General features: G+C 30.7%; 1 protein-coding gene across 1 annotated transcript; it reads right to left on the minus strand.

Moving 5' to 3' along the window:
- Positions 1 to 3466: 3466 nt before the first annotated feature.
- On the minus strand, positions 3467 to 5510 carry LOC120077327 (adhesive plaque matrix protein). The gene is made up of 2 exons (XM_039031209.1): positions 4487 to 5510; positions 3467 to 4185 (listed from the first exon to the last, which is right to left on the minus strand). Exons 1-2 carry the CDS (start codon positions 5508 to 5510, stop codon positions 3467 to 3469), a joined length of 1743 nt encoding a protein of 580 aa, XP_038887137.1.
- Between the last annotated feature and the right edge of the window lie 11275 nt (positions 5511 to 16785).

Below are 16785 nucleotides of genomic sequence, written 5' to 3' on the forward strand. Positions count from 1 at the left end.
AGTCTATGTCCCAAACTCCCATCTCTGACCTTCATATCTCATTTATGTTGGATTTTTGCAAGACTTGCATTCGGTCAAGGAAGAACGCTAGGCTTCAATGGAGATGAACTTATCACTCAACATATTTGTGTAAGTTTAATTTTGTATTCATTTTTGTTCTTAATATTGGAAATTTTTAATTTTGCATTTAGATTTGTAAATTGTTAGCTAGACCAAATGTCCGGTGCTAAAGGCTTTGACTTTTGTTTAGGTATTGATCTATGTTTTCAAGAATACATCTTTAAAATAAGTGTTTGCTTTATTCTTCTTGTTTTTGTCAAATAACTATGTAAGCCCTTGATATTATATGTTTCTTGAATAGAAGGTACAAGCTGTGATTTCTCTATTTTTACACTTTAGTATATGGTCTCTTTAGTTGTATGCAATATTCTTTCTCCTCATATTTGTGTTTTACAATTTTAGTTTTACATCATGCTCAACACTCTATTGTAGAAAAATATTGTCACATTTGATGAGTTTTTTGAGTTTGATGGTAAATATATGTTCTTTTTATAGCAAGCAGGGATAAGAGACTTCTCAGATTTTTTTTTATGTAAATACTAATGGATGAATCATTTTAAAAAGGTGGAGACTAAAGGATACTTATGTGTCTTGAGGAAACTAGAAAGTTGAGGTTGCATTGTTTTTTTCTTTATCTGAATGTAATTTGTACAACATGTCAACCCCACAAAAAATATGGTTATTTTTATTGAATGAAACATCCCATTACGAGCTATATTTATACTATTGAAAATTTATTTTGATGTAATGTACTTGCATACAATATTCAATATTTATTAGATTATAGTTGATTTTATAACTTTATTTGTAATAATTTGTTACTGGTATAAAATGCTATGTAAACTATATGCAATTTGATCAAATCAACTATCAAGGCGAGATTCAAAATGCAATATGGTTTTCATAGCAATTTTTTAGGATTCTAAAAATTGCAATCAAGAGCCAATTATAGCATTTTTTAATGCTATAAAAACTTTTCAAAACATTAGAATATGTAATAGAAAATGAGCATTTTCTAGCTTTTTTTATAGCATTGAAAACATGTTATGGAAAGTCAAGAACTTTCAATAACATCAGCTACAACAACATACCTAAAACGTTGTAGAAAGTCTTTTATAACGTTTTCTTACCGCTAAAAAAAATGCTATAGAAAGCTTTTTATAGTTCTTTTTTACCGTTATAAAAAATGCTATAAAAGACTATCTATAGCATTTTTTGCCAATGCTATGAAATGTTTTCATAACATTAAATATATGCTATCAAAAGTTGATTTTTTATAGCGTTTTTATAGAGTTAAAAAACGCTATGGAGAGTCGAGGACTTTCAATAACATTGGCTACGATAGTGTTTGAAAACGCTATGGAAAGTCTACGATAGCATTTTTTTTAAAGTTATTGAATGTGATATTTGTTGTAGTGGTGGTATTCGAAGTGATCATTAAATTTGATTTTTGCCGGAGTTTGTAATCGGAAGTGACTGTGAAAGCCCAGAAGTCAGTCCCATGAAGGTAATATTAGAGTTGGTTGTTGGAGTTTATTGTCAGAGGTTGTTGTCCAAGCCCTGAGTTGGTCGTCAAATTTGCTCGCTCAAAGGTGGTCATCGAAGGTAATTTTCGTCATAGTTTGTAGTCAGAGGTGGTTTTCAAAACCTATGAAGGTGGTTGTCGGAGTTGGTCATCGGAGTTTGTTGTCTAAGTCTGAAATTGGTTTTCAAAGTTGGTAACGCGAAGGTGGTCGTCGTTGTTGGGTCATCGGAGGTGGTTGTCAGAGCTCGAAATTGGTTGTCGGAGTTGGTCGTGCGAAGGTTTTTGGAGTCCAAAGTTGGTCGCTGGAGTTTGTCATCAGAGGTGGTTGTCGAAACTTGGAGTTGGTCTCGAAGTTTTCATCGGAAGTAGTTGTTAGAGCTCAGAATTTATTATCGGAGTTGTCATCGGAGGTATTTGTCGGAGTCCAAAGTTGGTCGTCAAAGTTGTCATTAGAGGTGGTTGTTGGAGCCTGTAGTTAGGTTCTAGAGTGTGACAGTGAACGATGGGTCGAGCCATTGAAAACATTGGAAGAATGGGGAGTTGGGATGAGTGGGGATGAATTGGTAAAATATACCCAATCAACTCCACCAACATTTAAAGTTGGTGGGCCAAACAATGAGTTGATATATTATACCAACTCAACTCATATATCAACTCATCTAAACTCATGTTGATGAGTCAAACACCCCATAGTTTTTTATAAATGTAGGTTAGTGTGCACTTTAATTTTACAATACTGTAATTTACTTACTAAAAATATGTTACTTTGTCAACGGTTTTGAATAAATATATTATTCTAATATCCTTCTGTATAAATATATTTTTTCATATTTATTTTCAACTTTTAATTGATTCAATTTTTGTAACAATTATTTTTCTTAACTTTCATTGAATGTTTTAAATTAATTGAAATTCAAATCATATAAAATTTTAAAAATATATATTATAATAAATTATATATTAACTATCAATATGAAAATAATTAAAACAATATATCTATTTTGGTTCATTAATTAATTTATCAAACATCGTAGTTAGTTTTTTTAAAATTTAAAATTAAAATATACCCAATATTATATTACTTCCTTAAATAGCAATTATATAACTTTTGAAATTTCAAATACCTGTTTAAAAATTCTCTCATCTTTGCGAACACTTGTAGTTACGGCATCGACAAAGCCTCTTCCAAAGACTTTTGACAACGAAAGAATTTTGTCGGCTGAAAAGTGAAATTCTTGTAGTTTCTTAAAAAGACTCATACTTGGTTAGGTCGAGCTCAAATTAGAATATTACTTGTTCGAAACATTATGCATAAGCTTATATATACATACATATGTATTTTTTAGTTTAGAAGTAAGGATATACTCAAATCCTTTTATCATGAATTATCTATTTTAATTAGTAGAAATATGTTCATGTTGACATTAAATATAAATATACACACATCCGAAAGAAGCCACATTACTTTATGAATCAAATAGTTTTCCACCAATAAGAATGATGAACAAAAATTTTGTTTTCCAAAGTTAGAAACTAAAATTTTTTTTATGAGGTTAGACCTTATCAAATTCGATGAAATCATTATTCTTTAGTCTCGAATCAACTTACCACATAAACATTTAAATAATAATATTCATCATATATAGTAAGTCACCCATTAGAATCAAAATCCAAAAGATAGGTAATTTAAGAAAAACAAAAATTATATAGTATTATTATATATTAATTTTAATAATTATTAGAATGATATATATTTCCATTGGAGATCTTAAAACACATTTCCCTCCAATGTCTTTATTATTCTTACAAGTTACAACTATATAATAAAACCCAACTTCTTCAATCTAATTTCCAAATCTCATGTCTTCAAAACCCAAAATTTCATATAATTTCATCTCCGTCGCCAATGCGGCCGCTATCACGAAATTTAGAGACAGCACAATCCGCCGCAAACAAGCTAGAAGTTTCAAACTCCTCCGCCCTCCCCATGACTGCCATAGCTGCCTTTACATTAACACTACTCACATACTCAGCCCCATAAGTCTGCCCCAAAACCCCATTAACTTCCTCACTCAACCCATAAAACTTAAACCCTACATCCAAATGAGCAAATGAATCCCCTTCCTCAATCCCATAGTTATGAATTCTCGAGTCCTCTATTGTTATTGGCACTACCTTGGCTGTGATTCTAAACAGCCCTTTGGCTTCCACAATCACGTGGTTCGTCGCTGCTAGTCGAATGATGACCACCGTGGGATTTTCGGCAGGGTGGCGTGATTGGCTGCCTTCAGATGTTGGAAGGATGATCGGGTGGTCGTCAAGGGAAATAGTGAGGCGGTCAATGGAATCGTCCCAAACGTCGGTCTTTTGGGCAGCAATGATGAGGCGGTGAGTGTGGAAGAGGATAGCTAGGGATTGGACCCAAGTGAAGTCACGTTTTAAGGAAGGGTTTCGTTTTCCGATGAAATGCGCGTTGATGTGGAGGTTGGGATCAGAAACTAGACAGAAATCTTTGTCCTTTTTGCCGTGGAAGTAGAAGGTTACGCCGTCGCCACCGACGAAACGTGGGTCTTGGCATACTGCTCCTGGTCTGTCGCAATCTGCCATTTTCAACCCAAAATATTAATAAGGGCAATTGCTATTTAACAATCAGACCATTAATATAAGTAGACATAGCATAATGCAAAATAAAAATTGTAAATATAGCAAAATTTAGATCTAACTATCAAAGTGTATTAGATTATATTGCCAATATTATAATAAGATAAAATCTCTAGTATTCAAATTCATAACTTGGTTTTTCCTTTTTATTGTTTTGAAAGTTAGATATCAAAATGGTTCATCTTTTACTCCTTAAAAACCAATGATGAATTGGTTAGGCATTGTTTGATTAATACTTACGACAAACGGGTTTGCAAGTAACACAATCAACTTCACATCCATTAGGGCAAGTGCTAGGACAAGTGTGAATCATGTTATAACATTGAGGATAATTCACATTTTTGCATCTCACTCTCTTTGCTGCGCCGGCCGAGGACGAAGATGGTGGAGTTGGAGCTGATGGTGAAGAAGGTGGAGGAGATGGTGTTTGAGGAGCCAACGGGGGAGTGTTAGTCGATGGGGAGTTGGGAGTTTTGGATGGTGGTGCCGGTGATGGAGAATTTGGAGTGGGTGGTGTCGGAGGATTAGGATTTGTTGGAGGTGTTGATGGAGGGTTAGGGTTTGATGGAGGGTTTGGATTTTCTGGAGGGGTAGGGTCTGATGGCGGTGTCGAAGGAGGGTTGGTATTTGTTGGAGGCGGTGGTGATGAAGGGTAGTTTGCTGAAGGCGATGTCGGAGGATTGGGATTTGTAGGAGTGGTTGTCGGAGGTGGTGATGGAGTAACGGGAGGAGGCGACGAAGTAGTCGGAGGGGTCGAATTTGCTGGAGGTGTCGATGGAGGGTTGGTATTAGTTGGAGGTGGTGGTGATGGAGGGTGGTTCACCGGAGGTGGTGGAGATGACGGAGTTGGAGGAGAAGGAGAAGGAGTTGTCGGACTTGGTGAAGGCAATGGAGGAGAATACGAGGGAGTGGGGTTTGAAGCAGGAGGGCTTGGAGTTACCGCCACCGGAGGCGGAGGTGAATAATAAGTATTCGATGGAGGAGATGACACAGAGGGGGTGGCCGGAGTGGGAGTATCCTCCGGTGGAGGATTGGCATCACCACTACCACAAATAGGCTTACAAGAGGCACATTCAACATAACATTGATTAGGGCAAAATTTGGGACAAACATGTTCCAAATTATAACAATGTTTATACTTTTTAATCTTGCATGTTGCATGGCTCGGATTATTAGCAATCCCTGGCGGTGTTGCCTCCGCTATCACCACCAACATCACCACCATGACTAATGGCACAAGAAACCGAAATGTAGAATAAGCCATTGGAAAAGAGAAGAAGCAAGTTTGAGATATGGCCATAACCAAAACACATCCAATTTATACAACATCACTCTTAGCACCCACATGCCAAGCCCTTAGGAATTCAGAAGAATTCTGCAACAATTCAGGTAAAATTTAAAGTATCCCACATTATTATTATTGGCTTCGCATAGGCTTGTTTGCTTCTAAAATGAAAAAAGAAGCATTTCCCACTTTGTTGTAGCTTTGCCATAGACGAAAATTAGTGGAGGTCATCAAGAGAGAGTAATGAACTTAAGGTTGATTGAATAGTTAGTTTGCTTCTCTGGAAAATTATTCAATTGATTTTCAAACTATACGTAGCTTGGAAATAAAGGGAAAAGTACTTTTGAATAATTCTCTATTGTTTATTGTTTTGATATGGTTTATTTAATATTATTATTCACACATTCAATGTACAATTCAAGGCCTTTTTTGAAGAGAGTTTTTGTCAATTATATGATTGCTTTGAATTATAGTCAACTTGTGGAAAGTGATCCAACTTTTTGTTGCGAGAAATGCAAGAATACTATAACTTAGATTCCTCAACAGTGATAAGTGATTGATCGTTTACTTTCTTTATGTGGTTTATTATCAATAATATTATTGTTATTGCATGTCTAACTGAAAATGATTGACTTACTAATGTGAAATCAATTTTTTCTAAAATTAAACCTTCTGTTTTACATGCAATAATTGGATGATTTCTAATGAACGTATGGCCAAAATGTTTTAATTTAGATAGGATTACTAAAGCCTCCTTTAATAATCATTTGGTTTTTTTGTTTTGACACTAGTTCCACCTCCCAATTTCTTTCTTTGTTATCTACTTTTTTACCAATAGTTTAGAACCAAGCCAAATTTTGAAAACTAAAAAAAAAACAGTTTTTAAAAACTTGTTTTTATTTTTGGAATTCGGCTAAGAATTCGGCTATTGTACTTAAAAAAATGCAAATCATTGTAAGAAACATGGAGAAAATAGGCATAATTTTCAACAACCAAAAACCATAAACGAAATTATTACCAAACAGAGCCTAAGTTTTCGTTCGATAATCATTTGATTTTTGAAATGTATGATTATACACACTACTATTTTTATACCTAAATTCCTATATTTTGTTATCCACTTTCTACAAATGGTTTTAAAAATCAAGTCAAGTTTTCTAAATTAAAAAAATATATATTTTTAGAATTTGATTAAGAATTTAAGTGTTTTTTTATATAAAATTGAAAATGTAATTGAAAAATGGAGAGAAAACAAAACATACATTTTTAAAACAGAAAACTAAAAATAAAATCACTACCAAACATGGTTTAAAAAAGAGGGAGAAAGATAGGATGTAATTCCTGATATTATTGTTTTTTCATCTTCATCTTCTTTTTAGTTTTGAATTGCAGCTGGCCAAAAGTTGACCTAAAATTTTAATCTCAATCCTTAAAAAGTATTGGTGATGCAATTTTGAAAAAATTAAAGGCCCTTTCCCCGAAAGGAAGTCAACATTTTGAACTATGGAAAATGGCTGGCAATTGACCCAAAAAAGAAAAAAGAGAAAAGAAGGAAAAAAAACTAAATATAATTACAAATATAGCGATCAAGCCCAATAGTAGATATAACACAATTCAAAAGAATTTATAGTTATAGCAAAAATTAAATTTAACTTTTAAAGTCTATCATTACTAGAAGTCTATTATTGATAGATTTTCTAAATCTTGCAATTCTTTAAAAATATTGTATCTGTACACTTAATTGTTAGCTCTAAAAATGTTACCATTGCGATTACCTAAAAAAAGTTACTTAAATGACTTACCCTCTAAGTGTGTGTATATATATACACACACATGCAAGTGTTCACATGTCCAATGATGCCACCTCATGCTTCATGTACCTACCTCGAACTGTCCACATGCCACGCCAAAATGGTATCATAGCCAAACATCATTAATAGAGTATATTAGTTCAATTAATATAGTATTAAAGATTTATTAGTCTTTGTCTTAATATTATTCTAATTATCATTTGTGATAATAATCAAGTTTTGCTAATTAATTTTATTGAATAGCACTTTGGTAAACCTTGTATTCCAGAGTAGAATCGTAAGACCGTTGGTAAGCTTGGTGTTCCAGTGTTATAGAATTTTAACATCTTATTTATTTGTCACAATAGATAATTAGAGTCTTAATAAGATAATAAATTTTAAATTTTTAATGTCTAAGTTAATTGAAACAGTACTCTCTAATGCTCATATTACAAAAGACTTGAACATAATTGAAGATTATGCAAATAATTCTCAATTCTCTATGGTCAATTCTCAATAGTCAAGAGCTTCAAATAGTAAAAATAGGGAAAAAAACCTCCATAATTGAAATATACTAAAAGTAAATATTAAAACTATTTATCAAATAGGAAATTTAACGTTCTTCAAGATTATAGAATCAAGACCACAGAACAAATAGTTCCAATTAATAAACTCTCATAAAGTTTTCATTTATTCTCAAGACAGCCAATTCTTCAACACCAAAAGAATATAAATTTCTTCATATAAGATTAGTTTAAATTGCCATAAAATCTCTTTATAGAATAGGATTAGATACTTCAATTCTATTACTATTATGTGATGAAAGACATCGAAACTTTTCTAATTCAATACTCTCTATAGTTGAATCAAATCTAGAAAGATAACCAGTTTACTTATATTTTTATCCAAACATTTCAGTTTTATTAAGTGATCCAAATATACTTCAATCTTTAGTGCTTGATATTAAAATTCTAAATATGGATTGGAAACCACAAACAGAATCCATTGTCGGAATATTTCAGATACATTACAAATTAATGCATAAAAATTTATCTCCTAAAGCTCTTAGGACTTCTCCTAAAGATCAAACCCTTCTAATGGAAGCTAATACTGAATACTCAAATACTTTTACTCTAAGAATGTTATCTTGGAATCAAATTACTCATAATCCCTGATGGAATTTAGAAGACGCCTTTAAACCATTAATTGAAATCCAAAATTAACCCAAATTATTGAAAATGAAGATGGAAGTATAGAAATACAATTTCAATCTTCAAAAGTAGAACTTCCTAGATTTTCTCCTACTTATGAATCTCCTCAACCAAGTGCTTCTATAAATCTGGAAGGAAAGCGGTTTGATAATACAATACCACAACCTTTTTATACAAAAGATAAGAATCCAACTTTATCTTCAACTCATTCTTATATGCAAAACATTAATAAATTAAATGTTATTTCCAAACCTCTTACAATTGACAAAATAGAACTAGATAAAGAATTTTGGTATGACAAAAATAAACTCTTAAGAGATATATTTTATGAATCCTTTAACAAAACTGAACAAAGTGAGATTCATGATAAATACTACAAAATAATGGAAAAACTCAAAATAAGTATATATTGCTTCCATTGGATGAAATATAGGACAAATTATCAAAACATTACATCCCCTTCATATCAAACTATTAACACAAATACCTCTTCTCCCACATGGGAGACTACAAATTCTAAAAAGTACATAACCTCCACATATCCTCCTTTAGAAGAAATTAAGTTTCAAAACAATGATCAAGAAGTAATAGTTTCTCCTTTAAAAATGATTGACATATCTACATACTAATTATTCCAATAAAATTTTACATACAATATCCAACTAAGTTGAAAGAATAGAATCTAAACTCGAAACTCAACATTATCCTATAAAATCGCAACTTCAACCAATTGATAAAACAAAACCTTTAATCAAACCTTCTGAAATTTTGGATTTAAAATTAATTAATTTTTCAAGTAAAGAATTTAATAATATTTTAGACAAAGTTAACCTTCAATTACAAAACTTAAACCTAAATTCAGAAAAAATATCAAATACAACAAGGTCAAAAGTTAATACCCTAAATGAAACTCCTGGTTAAAATCATTCTGATATTCATAAACTAGAAGAAAATTTTAATAATAACCTGAAAAAACAATTTCAGACCCTTACCCCTCAAAAGATAACAAATCCTAGATACCCAAAATTAATAAATTATTATTCTAGGTCATCTCTCCTTGACATGCAATTTGAAGAAAGACATCAATTAACTCAGACTCAATATATAGGAAATGACATCTATAAATAGAATATAGATGGCATAACTGAACATCAAATTCTAAATTTAATGCCTGAGATGACCTTAGTCGTCACTGCTTATAAGATACATCAAAATACGGACCACCAAATTGTTCAAATGTTAATTTCCGGATTCATTGAAATTTTAAAATGATAATGGGATAATTGTATATCTTCAATTGACAAAACAAGAATCCTAACTACCATTAAAGTTGAACGAAGTGGCACAGAAATAAATGAAACACAAGATGTTGCAACTTTGATTTACATCATTACTAAAAACTTTATGGGGGAACCCGGTCAATTCCAAGAATGAAGTTCTTAAATACTTTCTAGCCTTACTTGTCCAAAACTTCAAGATATTAGATGATATAAAAATATTTTCTTAAGTAAAATTTACACCCGAACAAACTACAATAATCAATATTTGGGAAAGAAAAATTCCTCTCAGGATTACCAAAATTATTTGTGGAAAAGGTACACCAAACAATAGGACAAGCTTATCCAGATATAATTCCTTTTAATAGTCTAACCTACGGAGAATTAACTAACTTTATCAACCGTGAAGTATTAGCCTTATGCACAGACTTTACACTAAAAGCAAAAATGAAAAATGAATTTTATAAACAAAAGTAGGAGCTTGGATTTTTTTGTGCTCAATATGGTTATGAGAAAATACAGGCTCCATTAGCAAGAAAACAACCCAAGAAATTTAGAAGATAATGTTATAGAAAACCTTATAGAAACCAAGGATGTTTTCAAAATAACCAGAGTAAACAAAGTTATAAGTCAAAACCAAAAAGAAGATTTAAAAGTTATAAAACTACTGAGAAAAGAAAATAAATTATTTGTTATAAATGTAGGCAAAAAGAACACATAGTTCCCAACTATCTATGAAAGACAAAATTAATAACCTAGAAATAGTATAAGACTTAAAAATTCAGTTATTAAATTTATTAACACCATCAAACCTTTCCTTAAATAGCAATGAAAAATGACCAATTTTTTTAAAATCCAAGAAAATACCGATTATTCTGATTCTAAAACATCATTATCCTCTAATGATGATCAAATAGAAACATATACATATAATAAAACTATAAATGTCATTTCTAGAGATCAAGAAATTCTTTTTGAAGTCATTAGTCAAATTAAAAAAGACTATTTTGAAAAACTTAAAGACTTTATTATAAAAAAAATCTAAACAATAAAGTATCCAACATTACAATCTTAAAGATATATTTTCCCACTTATAATCTAAAACGAAACAAGTAACTATTCCACCTTCAAAAAGAAATAAATACAATAAAAGAAGAAATATCTAACATTAAAAAAGAAACTTCTCAAATTAAATTTGAACTCTTACCATTCCAACCTCAACAAATAATTGATCAACCTTTCATTTCTGAAAACCCTGAAAAATATTTAAATTAATAACAAAGCCAATAAAATTTCTCGTGAATCTTTTATCAATCTTATCAATAAAGTTCAATTACAAGAATGGTATGCTATTATTAATCTTGTCAGAAATAAGGAATCCCATTTAACTTCTAAGGTTTTAATCGATTTAGAAGCTGATCAAAACTATATACGGGAATGATTAATACCTACCACATACTTTGATAAAGCCTCATAAAAATTACATGGTGTAATGGTCAAAGATTAAAAATTCACTACAAACTCTCAAATGCACATGTTCATAATCAAGGATATTGTTTTTAAAATATCTTTATATTAGTTAAGGACTTAGATGAAGAAATAATAGTAAGAATTTTATTCCCATCCCAACTTTATCCATTCTCGGTAAATGAGAAAGGAATAATTTTAGAGATTTTAGATCAAAATATTACTTTTAAATTTGCAAACCCCATATCCACTATAACAATATATTCTATTCAAAATTCCTCAATATTTAGAACTATTAGTTCTATTAAAAGAAAGATGGAACAAATACAATTTTTAAAAGAAGAAATAAATCATAAAAGAATTGAAAAATAATTAGATGATCCTGATATTCAAAACCAAATTAATCAATTCAAGTAATTAATTGAAAAAGAAATATGAGTTTCTATTCCTAATGTTTGATATGGAGGGGATGTAATATTTTGATAATATGTCATATATTTCATCCAATGGAGGAAATATATATTTATTTTGAGTCTTTCCATTGTTTGGTAGTCTTCATCACGAATCTTACTTTGTTCAGTTTTGTTAAAGGATTCAAAAAATATACAACTTAAAAGTTTATTTTTGTCAAATCAAAATTCTTTATCTAGTTCTATTTTGTTAATTGTAAAGGGTTTGGAAATAACACTTAATTGATTAGTATTTTGCATATCAGAATGAGTTGGAGATGTTGGATCCTTATCTTTTGTATAAAAAAGTTGTGGTATTGTATTATCAAACCAAACTCATATAGAAGTACTTGGTTGAGGAGGTTCATAAGTAGTAGAAAATCTAGGAATTTCTATTCTTGAAGATTGAAATTGTATTTCTATACTTCCATCTTCATTTTCAATAATTTGGGTTAATTTTTTATTTTCAATCTATGGTTTAAAGGTGTCTTCTAAATTTCACATGGAATTATGAGTAATTTGATTATGAGATAACATTCTTGGAGTAGAAGTATTTGAGTATTCAGTATTAACTTCCATTAGAAGGGTTTGATTTTTAAGAGAAGTCCTAAGAGTTTTAGGAGATAGATTTTTATGCATTAATTTGTAATGAATCTAAAATATTCCTACAATGAATTCAATTTGTGGTTCCCAATCCATATTTGGAATTTTAATATCAAGCATTAAAGATTGAAGTATATTTAGATCACTTAAGGAAATTGAAAAGTTTGGATAACAATGTAAGTAGATTGGTTCTCTTTCTAGATTTGATTAACTACAGAGAGTACTGAATTGGAAAAGTTTCTATGTTTTTTATCACATAATAGTAATAGAATTGGAGTATATAATCCTATTCCATAAAGAGGTTTTATGGCAATTTGAACTAATCCTATATAAAGAATTTATATTTTTCTTGGTGTTGAAGAATTGATTATCTTGAGAATAAATGAAAAGTTTCTGAGAGTTTATTAATTGAAATTAATTATTCTGATTATGTAATCTTGAAGAAATTCAAATTTTTCTATTTAATAAATTGTTTTAATATCTATTTTTGGTATATTCCAATTATGGAGGCTTTTTCTATTTTTTCGATCTGAAGCTCTTGACTATTGAGTATTGACTATAAAGAGTTGAGAACTATTTGCATAATCTTCAATTATGTTTGAGTCTTTTGTAATATGGGCTTTTGGAGAGTATTCTTTTCAATTAACTTAGACATGAAAATTTTAAAGTTTATTATCTTATTAAGATTCTAATTATCTATTGTGATGAATAAACAAGATGTTAAAATTCTAAAACACTGGAACACCAAACTTACTAGTAGTCTTACGATTCTACTGTCGGGAACACAAAGTTTACCAAAATGCTATTCAATAAAATTAATTAGCAAAACTTGTTTGTTATCACAAAGGATACTAATAATAATATTAAGACAAAGGCTAATAAATCTTTAATACTACGTTAATTGAACTAATACACTCTATATTAATTATTATGTAACAATTACCAGTCAAAATTCATAAATTTTGGTGAAAATTTGTTTGAAATTCATCTAATATCGCTAAAATGGACTTAGATTCAAAGTTTTCTCCTTTTTTTTTCCTTTTTATTTCTAGATCTTTAGTTTGAAAAATTCAAATGCCAAAAATATTGGTCAAAAACTCAAAAAATTAAATCATGATTCATGCAAGCTGAGTTGTGAAATGAGAAAAGGGTTCTCATTCTTACTTGACCAAAACTGATTTTTACTTAAAAATTCCCTCTATTCAACTTCATTTTGAATTTATTATCCAATCTAAGGGCCTAGAGAATAGTAGGGAAGATCTTATGGTGGTCTACAAGCCATTAGTGAGAGATTCAACTAGATCTGAAGCTAATTTGGAGGATTCTAAAACCCTATTTTATGAAAAATGAACATGCATGCTTGTTTGCTCAACTTAATGTAATTAGAGTGCTTAAAGATCTTGATACTTCCACTTATTGAGCGTCAATTCCATTAGTATCAAAGCATGATTTAAGCACTCAAGTTACATTAATTTAAGCATGGTAGGTATTTTTCATAAGTTGTATGAAATGGGTGCTGATATGATGTTTTTCAGTTTTGGTATTAAACTTCTCTTCAATTCTATTGCAAAAGTTGTCATTGGCTCTTTATTTATAGGTCTTAATGTGTGATTAAAAGTCTGTAAATTTGTTAGAGTGAATAGAGTTGCAATTAGGTTGTAATTGAAGAAATTTGGAAGCAAGTACAACAACAGAAAACTGGAGTTGAAGCTTCTATCTCACAACGTCGCGATGTTGTTCATGTAGCGTCATGACGCTGTTCTTCATCCAACCCAGATGACGCGCGCACAACGTTGGTCTGGTTCAAGGGTTAGTCGGTTCGGCTGGTCTGGGTCGTGGAGGTCCGGTTCAGCCCTGTTTTGACCAGTTCAACCCATTTTCTTGCCTTGGAAGTCTAGTTCGAGCTATTTGGAGTCGGTTCGGGTGGTCTAGAAGCAGTTCAATACAGTTTTTGTAATTATTGTTGTAATAATTAGCTTATTTAGTTGCTTAGGATGCCAAAATTGGTCCATATCAGTGTTTGTTTAATTATTTATGCATTTGATATATGTTATAATTAAATTAAATCTTGTATGTGCATAATGTATGCCATGTAAATTTAAAATTCTACCATAGGAAAGCAGGTATCATGCATTGAAAGTATGTTATAATTTGTTATAATATATAGTATGCATGATTTAGGGTTTTATGTGTTTAATATAATTTGTTGTATTAAATTATGAAATGTTTGGTGTTTATTATGGAAAAGCATATCTATAGTTTTATAAAGTGTTATAAATGAATTAGACATTTAAAATATATAACAAAGATAAGATGCATGCTCACTTAAGGTTAACAAATAAAAACTTGTTTTAATTCCCTACTTTGGCTTTCCAATTTGGTAGCATTGTTGGGGCCGACCTCTGATGTCTGAAAATGGAGGGTTACACTTATAATAGTTACTATGTGTTAGTAAGTTCTTGACCGAAAACGGTAACTAAATTACTACAGGAATAAAGAGTTATTCTGGAGTTAGTATTTAGTCAAAAATGTCTTGTTTTAGTGAATGAGTATTTGATTGCCCCTCGGTAGCATCTATTCTGACTCACTAAAGTATCAGTGCAAATAAATAATGAAATTTGGGTTCATTATTACTTTTGCTAAAATTTGATTGGTTTTAAAAGCATTTTACTAATTAGAAATTGTTTATATTTTCATCATGTCGAATCCTTCTGAACAAACACTCGCTTCTAATAAGTTTTTCGATATTAAATATTCAACATGGAAATTAAATATAAACACAATACTAGCAAATGATTATTTAAATTTTGTTTTAACAAAGGAATATTCTCTAACTCCCAGCTCATTTGCAAACCAAAAGGTTTGTAATGTTTATGACAGATGGATTAGGGCAAATCAAAAGGCTCGAATCTATATATTAGCAAGCATATTCGATATACTAACTAAGAAATACGAAAACATGGTTTCCACTAAAGAAATCATGGATTCAATGTAGACATTGTTTGGACAATCTGTCAAGCACAATACTCTCAATAATGTTTATAACTTTGACATATAGGATAGAGCCTCTATTAACGAACATGTTCTAGATATGTTGAAAGTAATAAACAGGAATGTGATAGATGAGAAAGCTAAGAAAACACAATAAAGTAAATATGATTTACTGGTTGTTGAAACACATTTAGTGGAAAATGATAAATTAATTTAGATATTAGATTCAGGTGTCACTAATCATATTTGTACTTTCACTTAGGAAACTAGTTCCTGGAGGCAGCTTACAGAAGGTGAGCTAATCTTTAAGGTAAGGATCGGAGAGGTTATTTCAGCTAAAGCAATGGGAGATATAAAGTTATTTTTTAAAGATAGATTCATTTTGTTTTAAAATGTTTATTATGTTCCTGCCATGAGGAGGAATTTAAAATCTATCTCATATTTTCTAGAACAAAAGTATAAAGTTTCTTTTGAAGTTAACGAAGTGTTCATTATTTTGAAGGTTATTAAAATATGTTCTGTAAAACAAGAAAATAACTTATATATGTTAAAACCAACTGAGGCAAAAGCTATTTTGAATATAGAGATGTTTAAAACAGCTAAAACTCAAAACAAGAGGCAAAAAGTTTCTCCTAATGCCTATTTTTGGCACTTTAAACTTGACCACATTAATCTCAATAGGATTAGGAGATTGGTTAAGAGAAAACACCTAAATCAGTTAGAAGACAACTCTCTACCACCATGTGAGTCTTGTCTTTAGGGTAAAATGACCAAAAGATCTTTTTTAGAAAAAGGTCTTAGAACTCGTGCATTCAGACCTCTATGGTCTGAAGAATGTCAAGACACGAAGAGAGTATGAATATTTCATCAGTTTTATTGATGATTATTCTAGATATAGTTATATTTACCTAATACATCATAAGTCCGAAACCCTTGAAAAGTTCAAGGAGTATAAGGCAGAGGTTGAGAACCAATTAAGAAAAAAAAAATTAAAACACTTCGATCAGATTGAAGTGATGGGTATATGGACTTAAAATTTCAGGACAATTTGATAAAACATGAAATTCAGTCTCAACTCACAACACCGGGTACATCTCGACAGAATGGTGTAGTGGAAAAGAGAAATAGAACCTTGTTGGAGATGGTTCGTTCAATGATGAATTATGCTCAGTTACCTAAATTCATTCTAGGGAAACGCAGTATAGACTGCAGTATATATTTTGAATATGGTTCCCTCGAAAAGTGTTTCAGAAACACTTTACGAGTTATGGAGAAGGCGTAAAGGTAGTTTACGTCATTTCAGGATTTGGGGATATCCAGCAATGTACTGGTACAAAACCTGAAGAAACTGGAACGTCGTTCAAAAGTATGTCTATTTGTAGGATACCCAAAAAAAACAAAAGGTGGTCTATTTTATAATCCTCAAGAGAATAAAATATTTATATCGACAAATGCAACATTCTTAA

This window comes from Benincasa hispida, chromosome 5, assembly GCF_009727055.1.
Source record: "Benincasa hispida cultivar B227 chromosome 5, ASM972705v1, whole genome shotgun sequence".
NCBI lineage: Eukaryota > Viridiplantae > Streptophyta > Magnoliopsida > Cucurbitales > Cucurbitaceae > Benincasa > Benincasa hispida.

Bases quoted from the DNA above. Each gene is read 5' to 3' on its own strand.
- LOC120077327 (XM_039031209.1), bottom strand. From the start codon at position 5,510: ATGGCTTATTCTACATTTCGGTTTCTTGTGCCATTAGTCATGGTGGTG. The intron at 4,186-4,486 runs GTAAGTATTAAT...TGAAAATGGCAG, and splicing joins TACTTGCAAACCCGTTTGTC to ATTGCGACAGACCAGGAGCA.